The following is a 17,891-nucleotide window of genomic DNA, read 5'->3' on the forward strand; positions in this document are numbered from 1 at the left end:
TGCCTGTTTGCTAAAAGACTCATGGCCTTTGCATTTATTTGTACTGGATTGTATTCAGGTTAAAAATTGTATTATTTTACTTGTAGTTGATGGAAAAGTGAAACAACTAACCATCCTCACCAAGAAAATGCAGAACTAATGAATCAGCTGCAATAGTTATGCATGAAATGACAAAAATAAATTGTGATTGTCAACATTAAGAGGAAGAAGATTTTGTTTAACTTTAATCTCACTTATTTTGGAACAATATTTTAGTGATACATAAATGTTAACTTTCCTGTGTATGTGTAGCAATTTGAATACAGCTCTATAGGTTTTTACGGTATAATTAATATGTAACCACTGAGTGGCTTAAGTTTGGTTAATATAATATGACTTTGTCCAAATATATCAAATTTAGTTTTAATTGTTTCACTCTAGAGCATACTGTTTAATTTTAGTTCTAGTAAGTCTAAATAGTTGCATGTTCTTTTGTTTATTTCTTTTAGCATCTCCGTCAATTAAACTCTTGGTGGATGATCCTATAGTTGTAAATCCTGGAGAGGCCATAACATTAGTGTGTGTTACAACAGGAGGGGAGCCTGCACCCTCTCTTACCTGGGTCAGGTCCTTTGGGACTCTCCCGGAAAAGACTGTATTGAATGGAGGGACATTGACCATACCTGCCATCACTTCTGAAGATGCTGGTACTTATAGTTGCATTGCCAATAATAATGTGGGTAACCCTGCTAAAAAGTCTACCAACATCATTGTAAGAGGTAAGTTTCCCTGGAGAACTCTGGTCCCTGGGTTAGCCAGGTGATCACAAAGCTAATAATGTTTGATATAAAACTACTGTTTTGATATAAAACAATATATGTTACATATATATTACAATATTTGTAACACATAGAAAATTATTTATAAGCTATGAATGATGTTTAATAATAAGTGAAACCTTAAGTTCCTAGATCTTAGTAATAATGCTTTATGTTGGCATTGGCTAGTTTTTAGAATGGATTCTTAGTGATATCACTGGATAATTTTATAATATCTCAATAAAAAGAGTAATTAAAATTCAAGTGTGGTATAGTATTGTACACATCATTACACAGATGGTATATAACTTCAGGAATTTTACAAATGCATGATTTAATATTTTATAAACATTTATTAATCTCTGCTACACCGGAGATTTAAATTATGGGGTTATATAGGTATGCCAATTAAAAGCCACATAATAAAGTTTGTGGAAATTTTAAGAATAAGTTATAGAAATTTGTAAAAATGTAGTAACTTTTGACTGAGGTTAGTAAAATACCTAAGGAAAATTGCACTGAATCTTTTGGTTTGGGTAGAGTTTTAACAAATTATATTAGGGAAAGAGATGGAAATATTAAAGGCCAAATATATATATATATATATATATATATTTATATATATATATATATTTTTAAAGATTTATTTATTTACTTTTGCATAGAACAACTGAGGTGCAGGCCAGAAGTGCAGGGGCTGAGAGGATTCCCCAGAGACAGAGTGGGGAGCAGAACAGGCAGATCTACGAAGTACACTGCTGAGGGAAGCAGCGGGCGGGCCAGGAGAGGTCTGGCTTGCCATGTGGTCTCCTCCGGGGCAGGCGGCAGGCGGGAATCGAACTCATGTGGAAGTGGCTTCAGATTCTCAGTGCTTTGCTTTAACCCGCTGCGCCACCAGGGAGGGCCAAAGGCCAAATATATTTTAAGGAATTGACATAAAATATTGTCACTGAGGCTACAATAGCCATGATGTTGTGGTGTGACTTCCACCTGTTGACATGCTATTGATATGTGTTAAGAAAATGTTTTCCCTAAATTTTAAAGTTACAACTCAGGGTCAACATCTGCTTGTTCATATCTCATGTCATCCTTGGTTGGGGTTGAGGATGGACAGAGATGCTTCTGTTGTCCAAATAGATATCCACCCAGACTCAGCAGGCCTATGGATGGAACTTTTAAATGTAATCAAACCATAACTAAGTGTATAGAGTTTAGTATTTATGATTTTGTGAACATAGTGGTTTTAGTGGTCATAGCTACATTATCCAAATTATCAAAGATAAGGTACTTGACAAAAATATTCCACTCAAAGTATTACAAGATATTACAGTCTGAAAACACTATGAGTGGAGTACTCTCTGCCATGAAATTAAAGGCATAGAATATTGAGTAATTGCAAGATGCACTATTAATGTATCAGTACCAAGGTAAAAACACATAATGCCAATTAAGCTATCACTGAGTTTTCTTATGAGATAGAATGTTACTGAAAGAACTCATTCAGATTTGTTTATGATTAGGTCTTCTTTTAAAGTATATGTCATCCATTAACATATATAAAAAAAGAACGAGATGTAAGTTGATTAAATGATTACAAATACTTCACACTCAAAACCAGTCAAGGTTAAATTGGTTTTCATCCCAGTCTATGAGGCCCTGGCTTTCTACACAATGCCCTTCTTTGTCACTCAGAACATTTTCATAAAGCCAGCTCTCTGTTGTATCTGACAGCAACTGTTAGAGACTACTGAATGGGACATGCAGCCTCATTTTAGTTATGTTAAAATGTGAATGCAAATAAGGATTTTTAAAGTTAATGAAATGTGATCTTTTCAGTTTTTAAGAGATATCCAATGGACCAAAATCATATGCTAATGACAGAAAGGGAGTCACAATGGCTAAAACTATAGTCTCAAAGGAGTTTACAATTCTATAAGGAAGATAAGAGTGAAAATTAATATCTGGAAGTAAATAAAAAAAACAGTGCTCACAAATGGATATTTTTTAACCTTCCTTTTATAAATACTAGTATTGGAAAATGAGACTCCTTTAAACTCATTGCTTTAGATAACTCCTCCAAATTTAATAAGTGTCATTGTTTACTGTTTCTGCTTTTTATTACTTGCTTTTTAAATGATTGTTTCACCAGATGGCAATAAGTTAATACTACCAAATCTTCTAACTGGGAGATTTGCTAAAGTATTGCAGAACCTATCCTTAAGAGTCATGGATGTAATGTAGAATCTTATATTATTTTATCAAGGACAGGCCTCGCTAGAGAAAAAAAGATGTATTAAATCTAGTTTGACGGTAAAATCAACTACAAGTATATTAAATCCATGTACAACTGTCGAAATGTCCAGCATGAAATGTCTGTGTTGCTCAGGTGCCTCTGTAACTCAGGTCACAGAAATACATGCCAGAGAGCAGTTTACTCTTCCCCACCTATCGGGCAGTTTTCATCTGCATCTTTTAAGAGACAGTGTACTACTTTGATACAAATGATCCAAAATAAATTAAACCTTAAAAATATCCCCAAATTATATTTCTTTTTTATGCCTTTAATTTATCTGGCGTCCATTTGCATCATAATATTAGATTATGCTGGAGCTTCTCAGCACTGCCATTCACATAATTCATACAATCAAATTTGTATATATTCTCACCCAATATAGCAGTAGCCAAGGTTAATGTGTCCCAGATTTAACTGTGGGGAGAAAAACTACTGCAATAATATGACACATCTGATTTCTGCAACAGAGGCCAAGAAATTCAGTAAAAAACGGTTTTCTTTTTATTATATCAAAGAAATTATTTTCAAGTCTTCTGCAATTGTAGCTATTGCAGTATCTTAGATTGACTGTATCATTGGCACAGCACTCTAGGTTTATTCCCCCTTACTTTCTTTTCTGTAATTAAATCAGGCTCCACAGACAGATTTTTCTGAGTAAGCACAAGGATATTTTGTGCAGATAAGTCCTGTTACTATTTGAGAATATCTACAGACAAAATAAGAACCTACAGTGCAGAGGAGATTAAAACTCTAGAAACAGGCCCTCCCTGGTGGCGCAGTGGGTTAAAGTGCTGCACTAAGCTGAAGCCACTTACACATGAGTTCGATCCCCACCTGCCCCTGAAGTGACCACATGGCGCGGCAGACCTCTCCTGACCTGCCCTCTGCTCCCCTCAGCGGTGTACTTCCTCGATCTGCCTGTTCTGCTCCCTACTCTGAAGCCTCTCACCACCCCTGAGCCTCTGGCCTGTACCCCAGTTCTGTATGTACAAATAAATAAATCTTAAAAAAAAAAAAATTCTAGAAACATTTCCAAATTCATTGCTTAATTTTGTTTATATATATAATTGTATATATTTTTGTCTTTTATATATTCATATAGCTATACACCTGTATATGATTTTATATATAAACAGATGATATACATGTATGTTTTTAAATAGAATATTCTTAAAATAATGTACATCATTGTGTAGAACTCCCCTTATGGGAAAATAAAGTTCAACGTTGAAGAAGAATTTAATTTTAATACTTTGTTAGAACATTTCTAGTGTAGTTAGTAGTGCCTTTTCTTTTAATCATTTTAAAAATTGCAATGATTAAGTCACTATCTCCCAAGTCAGGAGAGAAGCATTTGCTTAACACATTAAATATGGTGTTAGGTAACCTGAACTCAGTGCCTTCCAAGTCCTCTGTTAGATATTTATTCTCATCTGAAGTTCTCTGTTGTGATTAACTATACTTAGAAATGCCCACACTTCTCTTCTGTAGTGAATTGAGACACTTTTTGAACAAGCATGGTTCATAACATGATCAAAACATCATTGTATTTTAGTGTCTTTGTTCTCTCTAAAATCTTAGTGAGTTGATCTTCCCTGCTTCAAAAATAACAGTCAGGCAGACCCCATGACACTTCTGCTCATTCTTAAAAATAGAAAATCCTGTAGTTAGTTTCAAATCACAAACACATATTAAATTCAGGTGTTTGGGTGCATGATCCAAAAGAATAATAAAAATCCAAACCTGATTTATACAACATATTTCTTCACTTTAGCTTGAGTTGATTTGGGTTGGAGACCGTCAGTGAGAAAGAGTGGTGTTATATGTTTGACATCTTCCTCTTTCTCTGACTTATCCATCCACATCTCTACCTGTCTCCTCTCTGACCCTCTTGTCTTGGGATAGGGCAGGGAAGTCACTGTGTAAAATGGTCATGTCTTTTTCTTATGTGGACCAATATTTGGTTCTTGGGAGATCCTTCTATATACAGGAGCTAAAGGTACATTGGTGTAAATGAAGGAATGTCCAGAGAGTCCATTAATATTCATGTTCCCTGAGCATCTTGGGCCAACTTCTGTCCCAACTTCTGTTGAGGTTCTTTCTCTCCCCTGCAGGTAAACACTAAACAGAGTGAAGACTAGTTCATGCTACCTCTTCTTCCCTGTGTGATTCACACTTCTTCCCTTTGTGATTCACATCTTTAAGTGAAAATGCTAATCAGTAAACTTAGTAAAAGCACACAAATCCCAATGTAGCTCTTCTCTTGCTACAAAGGTTTTAGATTCCTCTGATTGGTCAGATACCATTTCAAGGGCATTTTTAGAGTTCTGACTGATCCATGCCAAGCTCTTCAGGAAGATTGAAGCAAACAAATAAGCTCTCCTTGTGTCACTTTGCACTTGGAAGAAACTGTATTTCACAGCTTTCTCCAAAGATAGTATTACATGTGGTCTCTGACCTTTTTCTATACTTAATTGTCTATGAAGTATAAGAATCATAGAATAGAGGGCTTTTTAAAAAAATATCCTTTGAAAATTTTGCGTTATAAAGATCGGCTTTGCACTCATTGAAGAATCTTGTCAAGATTATTTTCTGTCTAAAGTGAGTAAGGAAATGTTTGTTTTATCATTTAGTTTCACAAGAATATAGAATGGCCAGAAAAATATCTTAAAAATTTAGCAAACATTTAAAATGTGATCCATTAGCAAGCCATTTGTCAAAAATTCCAAATCCGATCATATGTTGTCATAAACTATCCATGTTGCTCCTCAGATGATTAAAATGGAATTTTCTGTAATTTTCTTTCCATTTCAGCCCTCTCTTTAAAAGAGGCTTTTTATATACTATATTGGATAATGTAGACTACATTGAGTTAGCCAACAGACCTATCTATGCAATTACTCAAGCAAATCAAAACAAAGCAATTTTTTTATGAGAAAGTTCAGGGTATTTCCTAGTTGCTGCTGCTACTGGTAGTCGTGTGTGTGTGTGTGTGTGTGTGTGTGTGTGTGAGAGAGAGTGAGAAAGGGGTAGCATCTACTCCATACAGTCACTCAGATATGTTGGTTGATTGTGTCTCCTTTATCTGCAGTCTTTGGCTGATAAGGTTGTTATGATGCCCCAATCACTATCAGCTGGAAGCAGAAAGAAATTTGAATGAACACAAAGAGATTTTTATAGACCTGGTTCACATTAGTTACAATAACATTCTTTGCTAAAACTTATGCATATAGTCATACCCAGCGGCTTGATGGCTGGGAAATGTATTCTTACAATATGCTCAGGAATATACATATAAAAATTTCTGTCAACAGAAAGACATCTCCACTATATTCATTCAAAATCTAGTGATTGATGTCACCTCACTCTCCTAGGAAAATTCCTCCCATGGCTTCCCCTCTCACTTAAAGCAAAGTCAGACTCTTGTTTCATCTTCCTCTCCTCTTAACTCACCTTGCTTCAAGTACATTGTTCTTTTTGTCCTTTTTCACAACTTAGGATTTATGCATTAGCTGTTCTTTCAGTCTGGGATGTTAATTTTCAAATTCCATCTTCTAGAAATGCCTTCCCTTACTATCATTTCTTTAATGGCTTACCTTTTAATGTTTCCTCTTATTCTACAACTACTTTGATATTATGTCATACATATTTCTTCACTTGTTGGCCTTTTTTCTCATGGGACTGTATGGACAAATAACTTATCTGTTTGTTGCCTTATATGGTGATAAATCCCTAAAGTCTAGGAAATTTTCTAGCATATATGAATGTTGCTACTTGCGACCATAAGATGAGCCTGAAGGGGATTATATTAAGGAAAATAAATCAAGAGAAAGACAAACACTGAATGGTGTCATTTATAAGTAGGATATGGAGAAAACAAAGAGGCAGATAAAGTCAAAATGAGACTTTCTTACAAACCTTAGAAATCTGATAGTAGAACTGAGCAGCGGAGGGGTATTGGATGAGAGCAAAGAAGGATGGGAGCACAGTGGAGTATGGGTGCTTTGTTGGTGGATATGGTAGAGTGACAATGCCTGAAGGGGAGATTTTATACCCCCAAAACACCAATAGTGTTGACAACCAGTCTTACCTCACTTAAAAATATATAAAGCTCTAATAGTTGTAATTGAGCTCCAATCAGTTTTCTTGCCCACTTCCTTCCACACCTGCTTCTCTCCCTCTCATCTCTGTATTTTTGCCTCTTAGCAGTTATGGCGACTTCTCCAGGCTCCCTGGGAATGAGGGTCCCAACAACTGCATGGATTATTTTTAACCTCACCTCTGAAGGCACATGGTGTCCTTATGCATTATGTTCATCAAGGCAGTGACAAAGACAAGGTTCAGGAAGGGATCAATAGCTTCACCCTTTGAAAGGAGGATTGTCACATATGCTGCAAACATATTTAAAGTCTGTATTTTTAGAGCTACAATATGTAGCCTACTCCACAAACCACATTTTTCACATCGTATTCCCATGCCTCCTCTGTACTCATTTATACCTCTTTTCTCCATTTCTTTTAAATTTTGTTAGTTCTTATTTTGAACCTAAGGCTTTTGCAAATTGACATCACAGATGTGTTTTCTTGCAATTTAGAATTACTCCAGTCTATTTTTCTTCATTGGGATTTCAGATTTCCTCCTATAGAAAAATTAATAAACAAAGTTGTCAATATCAAAATAGATTTAGCCTTCATGGGAGAAGTCAGTTTATACTTAGTGAAGATAAGGATATATGGTTAAATAAATCATTCCCATTTTAGATAAAAGTTAAACAGAAGAGTGTACAGAAAAATAATTTCCCAAAAGCAAGTCTTGAATTTAATGAGCAGCAATACAATTTAGAAACTACACAATATGGTTCCAAGTCATTGTCTTAACCAAGATACTATAGTGCCTTTCAAAATATATATAGCTTGTTTTGTTTTGTTTTGTTTTAAATCTATAATGATTCCTCCTCTAAAGAATTGGAACCATTCAAAGTATTTTTCTATTCATGGATCCCCCTGCATTGCCAGCAACTTAACAGAAATTCTTTCTGGGTTGTAAATTGAGTATTTTTTTTATAATTATAAAAAAGCCCCAGCATTATAGAATCATTAGTGATGATGTTTTCCTTTCAAACATGCAGTTATTTTTTATTGGAGGAAACCATGTTTTTGTTAATCAGCTTTTCTTCCCCAATAATGTTGGGAAAATTTTAATTTTTAATTTTAACCAAATGATGTTTATACCCTAAGACTTGCAAATGGGCCTCTCCTGGTGGCACAGTGGGTTAAAGTGCAGTACTATGAATCTGGGTGCAGCTACTTCACCTATAGTTAGATCCTGGCCAGGGAAGTGACCCACATGGCACAGCAGACTTCTGTCAGTATGCTGTTCTGCTCCCCATTCTGTTTCTTGTGAATCCTCTTACCACCCCTGCAACTCTGGCCTGTGCCCCAGTTCTGTATGCATAAATAAAATAAGTCTTTTTGAAGGAAAGAACTGCAAATAATAACTGCATTTTAAGGAATTTATTATGACTCTATTTTATTGTTTTACAAATTATTCACAAAAATTTAAGGACTTTCTGCTATTTAGAAGTGACCCATTGTGTCACAAAAACAGAGATTAAAGTTACCTGCACAATAAAAACGAGCTGTATAAACAACAAATTAAATAACCTGTATTATAATATGTAATTGTTTTCGCTAACAGATATACATCTTCAAGGTGTTGATCAGCAAGTTACAAATATTTGGTAATCTTCCTGAAAGAATTGATCAAACTTTGCTTGACATACATTTCTAAATATAAAGTATGTGTGAATTTTCATTTATAGGGTCAATGTAATTCCTCCCAAACATTTAGATTTCCAGTCCTCAAGTTTTCTTTCAGAATCTTTGATTAATAATAAAAACTATAATGATAATCACTGATAGTAGAAAACCAATCTTTTAACATTCTCCAAAAGCAAAACCGTCTGCTGTGTGCAGGTGTTCCAATTATTCATGTAGATTAAGTACTCTATTTCTATTTTCCCAACTTAATATTCTGTAGTAATCACATCTCCCCAAAACACCATAGAGAATTTTATTATATTATGTTTTGTAGCTCTGAAATGGTTTCATTATTATCTATTTAAAAAATAATCAGGGCTATACAAAATCTAAAAATTCTCAAACTCTGTTCTCATCTGAATATAGAGAGCTTCATTTTCTTTTATAAAAAGATAATTCTAAGCTATCTTTGTCTATTTAAATTACATATGATGAATTGTCAAATAGAATTTCAAGTCAAAAGTTTGTCTAGATATTGCATAATTAATTTAATTATATAATGATACACAAACACCTTTTTTATATATGCATATCAATTTTATTAAACAGAGATAGTCCTCAGTTGATGCTGACTCTGTAATATTTGATTTATACTAAAGAAAATTGCTAACTGATGGTAGAACCTTAAATCATTACCAGTTGCTATTCAGGAAAGAAGAGTTTTTTTTTTTTTTCAAAAAACATTATTTTTAATCAATTTCTTTGAAGTCACTGTGTAGTTTTTTTTTTTAGATACCTTCCATATGTAAAATGGGATTTAAAAAATGATACTAACTTGAAAATTGTAATTAAATATTTTTGCCCTATAATATAACAGGTCCTTATTTCTCAAACCTACTTGAAAACCACCCTTAGCTTGTGTATACTAAATAGCCTATTGGCAATAAGGTCTAACAGAAGAGATCTGTGGTACTACCTGACTTTCCTTAAATTAGATCTTAGATCATAGATATGTAACTAGGCCCTGGTACTTTTCTCTACAACTAAAATGTTGTAGTACATGAACTTTAAGACTTATATGATCAAATATCCCTTGACATGTCCATATTTAAGTGTTTCTGGACTTAGTCACATTTTTATTTATAAACTTACCACTTACCCTAAACAAATGTAGGAGGTCACACAACTCTACAGTTATATGTCTATTAACATATAAATATAGAACAACACTAAACTTTAGAACAAAATACACTTCTTAAAAGTTATGTCATAGGATTCCTTCCCACAGGTGTGGTCACCCATACTTCAGTCAATAAGGATTGAGAAAAAAGTACTTCATTAATTGAATAAAGTAATTTAAAAATGTTTAGTTCCTTGTCAAGGGTTATTAAAGCAGGGAGACAAATCAGTGTAAGTGATGCTTTCAATAGCTATTTAGAAAAAAATCTTCCCAATGCTCGATAATGTGTCAGTAGCTTAAAGGACAGGGAAGTTATGAGTACAGTCTTCAAGCCCATGAATTCTGAAAATTGTCAAGTGATAAGGACCGTTCCTGCAATAGAATGTTAAGGAAGAATAAACCAGCGTCACAGTAGAAACAGGCAATGTGTTATTGGAAGCTCCAGTGAAAGAAACCATTCTCATCTGGCTGTTAAGAGTGAAAGTTCACAGAAGATAAATCTGAGCTGATCCTTTTGTAATGGCAAGGCTTACATTCCAGAGTTGGTTGTCACTTTCCTGTGCTGTCTGGAATGATGGCATGAACTATAGTAGCTTTTGAACATACCCAATTTACTTAGACTAAAAACTATGGCTAACTCTTTAAACAAGACATCAAATAATTTGTACATTTTATCCTGTGATTTTTTTTATAAGGCTTAAAGTCAATTTCTTGCAATCTTGGGTTTCACAAGGTTTTAAATGCAATTTTTAATTATGTGAGTTAACCTGCCAAATTTCTATTTTCTCTGTGTGTCTCTGTTTCCCTTTGAATTCTGTCCAATGTTCTTACACCACTGCTTATTCTGAATGCTTCAGGAGATTTCTAAATAGTCACTCAAACATAATTCTTATTTCTTCTCTAGGCTACATAATATGATCTCTTAATTTTAGCTTTCAAAGCATGTTTCTCTTTAACCTTATTGCTTCAACAGATATTCTTATTTGAAAATTGTTTATAATTCAAAATTATCATTAGTCATATACATTTTAGCCAAAATTTATCTTTATCTGTTCAGCTGATTCAAGTGTTAGCGATTGGTAAGAGAAAAGGATCCAGAGAAAGTCCCAAATTCAATTCAAAATGAATTAATTTCCAAAAGCCAAAAATGAGGAAAATATTTTTTTAAATGAATGGAAATATCAGTTATAGTTTTGATTTTGTTTTTAATTCTAGAAGGGTTATTTTAGTTGTGTAAACATTAGTTCTGGTCTTCCTATGCTTCTTGCTATGACATAAACAAGGTGCCCTTGTTTAGCTAACACACACAGGAACCAATTCAAATCTATATTTTAGCCATCATTTAGTGGATAATAGGAAATCCACAGCAATGTAAGTCATGTTTAATCTATTTCCTGAAAGCAAAATTTCAACACCCTAGTTGTCTTGCTAAATATTCATGTGTCCAGTGAGAGCACATGGACTGGGGTCACTCTGAATTCAAGGACCATTTTATTGCTTATATCAAGTATCTCAATCGGGGGTCCATTTTCCCTTTTATGGTGATTTGGCAGCATTCTCAAATGCACTAGACAACTTCCACAAACAATCATTAACCCCTCCAGTATGTCTGTAGCACTGCTCTTGAGAAACCCTGGCATAAGTAACTATTTCTCTGAAAACAAATTAAACCCACTTGTATCCACATACCTAAACAAACCTTATTCATTCCCAAAAATACTCTCTATTTTGACATAATAAAGACGTCAGATTTGGTAATCTTGATCTACTTCTCAGAATTTCATATATGAGTATCTTTTTAACTTAAGATTCATCTTTCTTTGTACAATCTCTTGAGAAAAGAGTATCTGGTCCTCGTGGGCAGTGTTAATGGGAACTTAGTGAAATTTGTCTTATCTGTGGTCTGTGTCTGTGAGCTCCCATAGTCTAGGTTAAAATGATCTCTTCCTGGCTACTTAGTCAATGTTGTTCACTTAGTCAATGTTTTAGATTCTTCACCTGAGGGATTGTGTTCCATTTGCTAATATCTCCAACCTCATCTGTGAACACTCTTTAAAGGGCTACCTAATCTTGAAACCTGATTTTTACTACTCTCACAATACTGAGTGCTCTTTCTCAGGCTTTTGCCTGTACTTCTTTTCCCATCATCCCTTGGGTTCCAGATTGCCAAAGAACCCCGTCAGATGAACACAGTATTGTCTCCATGTTTCTATAAGCTCTACATGATATCTTGTCTGAATTTCCAATGCAGGGAAATCAAGATCTTGGCAAGTGAAGAAAAGGAAAAAAAAAACAAGCATTGCACTTTTCAATCTTCCTAAACTTTATAATTATCCTAGTTTCACTATAAGGCATAAAGAGGGTATAAAGTCTCAGATTGTGGCTCCTTCTTAAACTTTGAATTAAATACTAACTTTCTTAACAGAAACTTATTTTGGAGGATTGTTTCTAGTGTGACACATTTCATTTCACACTCACTATTAATTTATTCTGACAAATGTGTAAAACTCAAAAAGTGGAGGCATGTATCAGGTTGAATTGGCCTAATCATTTGAGATTAGTTTTAGTGAATGATATTCACATGTACCAGAAAAGTTCTGGTTCAGCAATTCTTTCTCCTCACAGTATTGGACATTCAGTATCTTCAGAATTTTCTTATTAGTTTTAAAATATTATCATATACAGTCCAACTTCTTGATGGCTTTGTAAACTCAGGATATGTGAACACTATCTTAAAATAAAGTATAACTTTGAATTTTAATTAAAATCTAACAGAAGTCGTAGAAGATGCAAGTATATAGCTCAGTGAACTTACACAAAGTTAGCTTTCATGTGTCACTAGTATCCAGTAGCCTTCTGGAAAGTTCCATCTTACTCCTCTTTCTATCCTCACTGAAATGTAGCCTCTATTCTGACTTAGAACATCTTATTAACTATTTTGCTTTGAACTTCTTATAAATGTAACTATACAATGCAATTTGGTCTGGATATTTTCTCAAGATTATTTTTGTAAGAGTAATACATACCATAATTGCTAATTTTAATTTTATTCAATCATATACATATAATACACATATAATTCTCCACTATACTTATAATGAATTAGATTATTTGTGAAATTTTTAGCTATTTCTAATTTAAGGCCATTGTATGAATAAACTTGCTCAGATTTTTTTTTAACCAATTTTATGGTATGAAAATAATAGTGAATATTGGGTATATGACTAGAAGTCAGGTTAAGAATATGTTAGTATCTAATATTAAAAAAAAATCCAACTTGCACATTTTTTAGTATTTTGTTCATTCTATGCACTTGTCAGTACTTACCATTTAATTTATTATTATGTTTTTTTTTGGGGGGTGACTTTGGTTTACAAATTTGATTTATACATCAGGTCTATGTTACCATACACATCTACCAGCAAAATACCCATAGTCCTGTGCTCAGGGTCCACTGTGTCCCCTCAGAAACTTGCTTTCCTCCTTCCCTCCCCATTGAGGGAGACTCATTCTAAAGTCAATTTTCTAGGGCTTGGTATTGTTTTGTTTTGTTTTGTTTGTCTATATTCCACATGTAAGACCATCAAATATTTGTCTTTCTCAATCTGATTTGTTTTGATTCTGACTTAAAATTATTTTTCTTTGAATTTCTTATAAGTGTAATTATACAATGCAATTTGGTCTGGATATTTTCTCCATCCATGTTGTTGCAAATGGCAAGAGGTTACCTTATACTTACTAGTATTCCATGAATGGTGTTTATATAATGCGTTGTCCTAATCTACTTATTGCACTCATTTAGGTTCCTTCCATAATTTTGCTGTTGTAAATAGTGCTACAATGAACATGGGTATGCGTATATCTTTCTAAATTTGTGTTTTTGCATTCTTTGAGTAAATAGCTAAGAAAATAATTGTTGGGTCATGTGGGAGACCTGTATTTAATGTTTTGAGAAATCTCCATACAGTTTCTCATAAGGGATGGAACAGTCTACATTATCATAAGCAGTATATGAAGGTTCTATTTTTCTCCATACCCTCACCAACATTTTATTTTCTGGTCTTTTTCATATGGGCCATTCTCATGGGTGTATCTCATTATGGTTTTGATTTGCATTTCCTTTATGATAAGGGGTGATAAACATTTTTTTTCTTGTCCCTGTTCCCTGTTGGCCATCTGTACATCTTTTTGGAGCAATGTCTATATAGGTTTTCTGTTCATTTTTGATTGGGGCATTTGTTTGCTTTTTGTTGAAATGCATAACTCTTTTTCAGATCTTGAATATCAATCCCTTCTTGAATGAAAATATGCAAATGCTTTCTCTAATTTAGCAGGGTGTCTTTTCATTTTAATATTCTTTTTCTGTGCAGAAGAATTTTCATTTTTATTTAATTCATTAGTTTCTTTTTGCTTGATAATTTCTTTGCTAATCTTTAAAATATTTGGCCTCCTTTTCTCATTTTAGGAAGTATAATTATAATTTTACTATTTTATTTGTCAAGTTCCTGCTATATTTTGTTGTGTCATTTATTTAATATCTGATTGAAAATATTTTCTCTTACATTGTGTCTTGTCTTCTCATAATTTTAATTTGTTCTACAATAAATAAAAGACTTTGATTTTTACGAAGACAAAACTATAAAAATCATACATTTAGCTTTTTTGTGCCTAGTTTTAGATTTTTTTTCCTAACTTTGATTATAAAAATATACTTACCTCATTCTGCTAAGTTTCATTACATTACTTATATTAATTGGCACATTAATTTGAAACTTATTTTTATATGTGGTATTAGTTGTATTTTTTTTCAATTTAAATACTGAGATAACTCCTCAAGTAGATATTTAAACATAATTCCCATTATATTGCAATGTTATCTTTGTTTTAAGTCCAAGACTTAAATATAATATATAACATATGAGCAGCCTATCAGTTTCTATTTTCTCTTTTCCTGATAAATATCTCTGAAATATAACCTCTCCTCTTATCTTTGAAGTTTTTGTAATCATTTTTTGTCATTATTATTTTCCTTTAATCTTCCTATATTACTACATTTGAAGTCAGTTTCTTACAGACAATAGTCATTTTTAAATTAATTTTACAACTGTGTTTTCACTAACATATTAATATTTACATCAGACAAAAATTACATGCTACTATTGACATGAAGACTGAAAGGTTATACCAATCACATAAGTACTTTTTTTCCTGTTTCATTCTCTCTCTATTTTTCATCATACTGTTCTCTTTTTCCTTCTCTTCCATGTTTTTTTTGAATCAAGAAACAACTTCTTAGAAATTGGAATAGATACAATTTTCCTACTCTCTTCTGTTAAATGTAACTAAACTAATAAATTTCTCATATTGACTTATCTATTGTGTTTTTCATTATATATCTCTGTATTCACTTTTTCTTGGCTACTTTTCTTATAATTTTTCTTTATGATGGGTGTTTTAATAGTTTTCCTACTGTGTTCTTAGATTTGGTTTTCTCAGTGTTACTATACTTTTTTTTTTTTTTTTTTTAAAGATTTATCCACTTGTACATACAGAACTGGGGCACAGGCCAGAGGCTCAGGGGCGGTGAGAGGCTTCACCAGAGACAGAGTGGGGAGCAGAACAGGCAGATCGACGAAGTACACTGCTGAGGGGAGCAGCGAGCGGGTCAGGAGAGGTCTGCCACGCCATGTGGTCTCCTCCGGGGCAGGCGGGAATCGAACTCATGCGGAAGTGGCTTCAGCTTCTCAGTGCAGTGCTTCAACCCGCTGCGCCACCAGGGAGGGCCACTATACTTTTTTATTTTTAAATGAGTTTCTTGAATATGTGGGTTTTAGTCTCTTCATTTTCTTATTCTTTTTCTCTTCTCCTTTGATTCAATTTATACTTATGTTAGATCTTTCACTGTTTCACAAACTAATATACAATACTAATATAATAAAATATTAATATCTATATATATTTATATAATATTTTAATATATATTATAAGATATACTTGTATCTTTATATTATATAAAGATATTAGTATTTTTATCTGAGAATGCCCTATTTTCTTGACCATCCATGAAATATTGTTTTACTTCTGTTTTTCTTTGTACTGTCTCTTAGTAAGTCTAATGTTACTATTGAATATCACTTATGTTATGTGCAATATTAGCTCAGAATTACAGCCTTTCTTTTGTTGTTTTATTTATTTGCTAGGAAGATAGAGTGTCATTTGATTGACTATTTAATCAAAAGTTTAGTAGATTCAAGTTTGAGTTGGTAAAATCTCTTATTTGTCTCACTCTTGAGGCACGGTTTTCAGAGCTTCCAAATCAGTAACCTGGATTATTTTGTGGAGCTTTTTGCTTGGATATTCAGTGTCCTGGCATAGGATAGTGCTTTGAAAGAAAAGTAGCAGCAAAATATTTTTGTTTTTCCTTCCCTGGCATTTTGACTCCTCAAATTTTGGTTGCCTGATCTGGTAGTTGATGCTTTCAAAAGAACTTTTAGAAATCTTAAAGAATTCTAGTTTGTCTCCCTGGGAGTGATGACCAACTACAAGTGACCCTGACACAGAGTCTCTCTCTCTCTCTCTCTCTCTCTCTCTCACACACACACACACAACTGGTTCAATATATTATTACCAATAAATTATTTTTTACAATATAGGCTAATTTTGTATTTCAATTTGAAGAACAATGAAAACAGAACCTAGAAAACCCACTCATTGTAAGCATGGGAAATAAAAACCATTGAGTGGTTTATTTTAGTTCATTTTCCCACACAAATGTGGTATTCTTTAAGCTCTTATTATTTAATGAAGCTTTTTTCCTGTCTCCATATTGAAGAGTCAGGCTACAATAGAATATGATAGGATTTACAATCTGATATATTTACATGGTAAAGGTGCTAACAGCATAATTTCACACTATAATAATCAACAGCACAGAAACAATAATTGGCAAATGGCTCAATTATCAAATAATGAAAAATTTTAATTGAGCAACAAATTCAGTTCTTTCTTCCTAATTGGATATGTCTTAATTGCACACACTGTTCACTGAAAATAATGTTAATTGGATATGTATTTTTCCAGTGATGATTTAGGAACTGTTCATACTTACCAGCTAATATGTACAGCATTGTGTGAAATTCAAACATTTTATTTGAAGAACACATCATTTCCAAAAATAAGCTGACAATGATATTCCTTGTGAAATAAACTCCAATGGCTTTTGAAAAACCATTATATGTTTTTCTAAAAGCACTATGTCTACATATTATTTGCCTATTTTCCTGATACTGAAGAGCAAGTGTACAAATGATACATAAGCTTAGAGGTTGCATTTATGTAAGAGAAGTATGTTGTTTATAGTAATATTTTTATGAAATAATATTTAAAATTTACTTGCCTTGAAAACATATTATTAGTTTGATACTTGCAGACTTCTTTCCAGCAAGTTTTCTGTTTCTCATTTAATAATCTATAGAGTAAAGTAATGTGATATACAGGGCCTGGAAGTTAAACTTTAGCAATGTCTGTGTTTAAAAGATGATAATACTTTTAATGTAAACATAGTTGTCAAGGTAAAATGTAAACCAGAAACCAATTCTACTTTACTAGTACTCTCCAAAAGAGCAGATTTTATAAATGAAAGTCTCACCAATGTTTTAAGCATAAATGTTAAAAAAAAGCTAAAAGATATGAAGAACTGAAATTGAAATCATGCTATGTTTGTATCATGACTCTGTTATCACAGAACCCAGATTTCAAAACATTATAGCAGCAACTGGGTTTGGGAGATAAAAACTTTGAAAATGAAAGCTACTTGAAAACAATGAGAGTAAATATCAAAAATAAGGGAATGATTTTTTTTT

General features: G+C 33.0%; 1 protein-coding gene across 2 annotated transcripts in view; it reads left to right on the forward strand.

The window, feature by feature from the left end:
• The window catches only part of MDGA2 (MAM domain containing glycosylphosphatidylinositol anchor 2), a 663,419-nt gene that overhangs the window by 471,766 nt on the left and 173,762 nt on the right, over positions 1-17,891 (forward strand). For both annotated transcript variants that reach the window (XM_004681901.2, XM_012724471.1), the window contains one exon: positions 489-758. In XM_004681901.2, coding sequence (XP_004681958.1) covers positions 489-758 — 270 coding nt within the window. The remainder of the gene's footprint in view (positions 1-488; positions 759-17,891) is intronic.

Source organism: Condylura cristata, unplaced genomic scaffold (assembly GCF_000260355.1).
Source record: "Condylura cristata isolate star-nosed mole 26May11 unplaced genomic scaffold, ConCri1.0 scaffold00013, whole genome shotgun sequence".
NCBI lineage: Eukaryota > Metazoa > Chordata > Mammalia > Eulipotyphla > Talpidae > Condylura > Condylura cristata.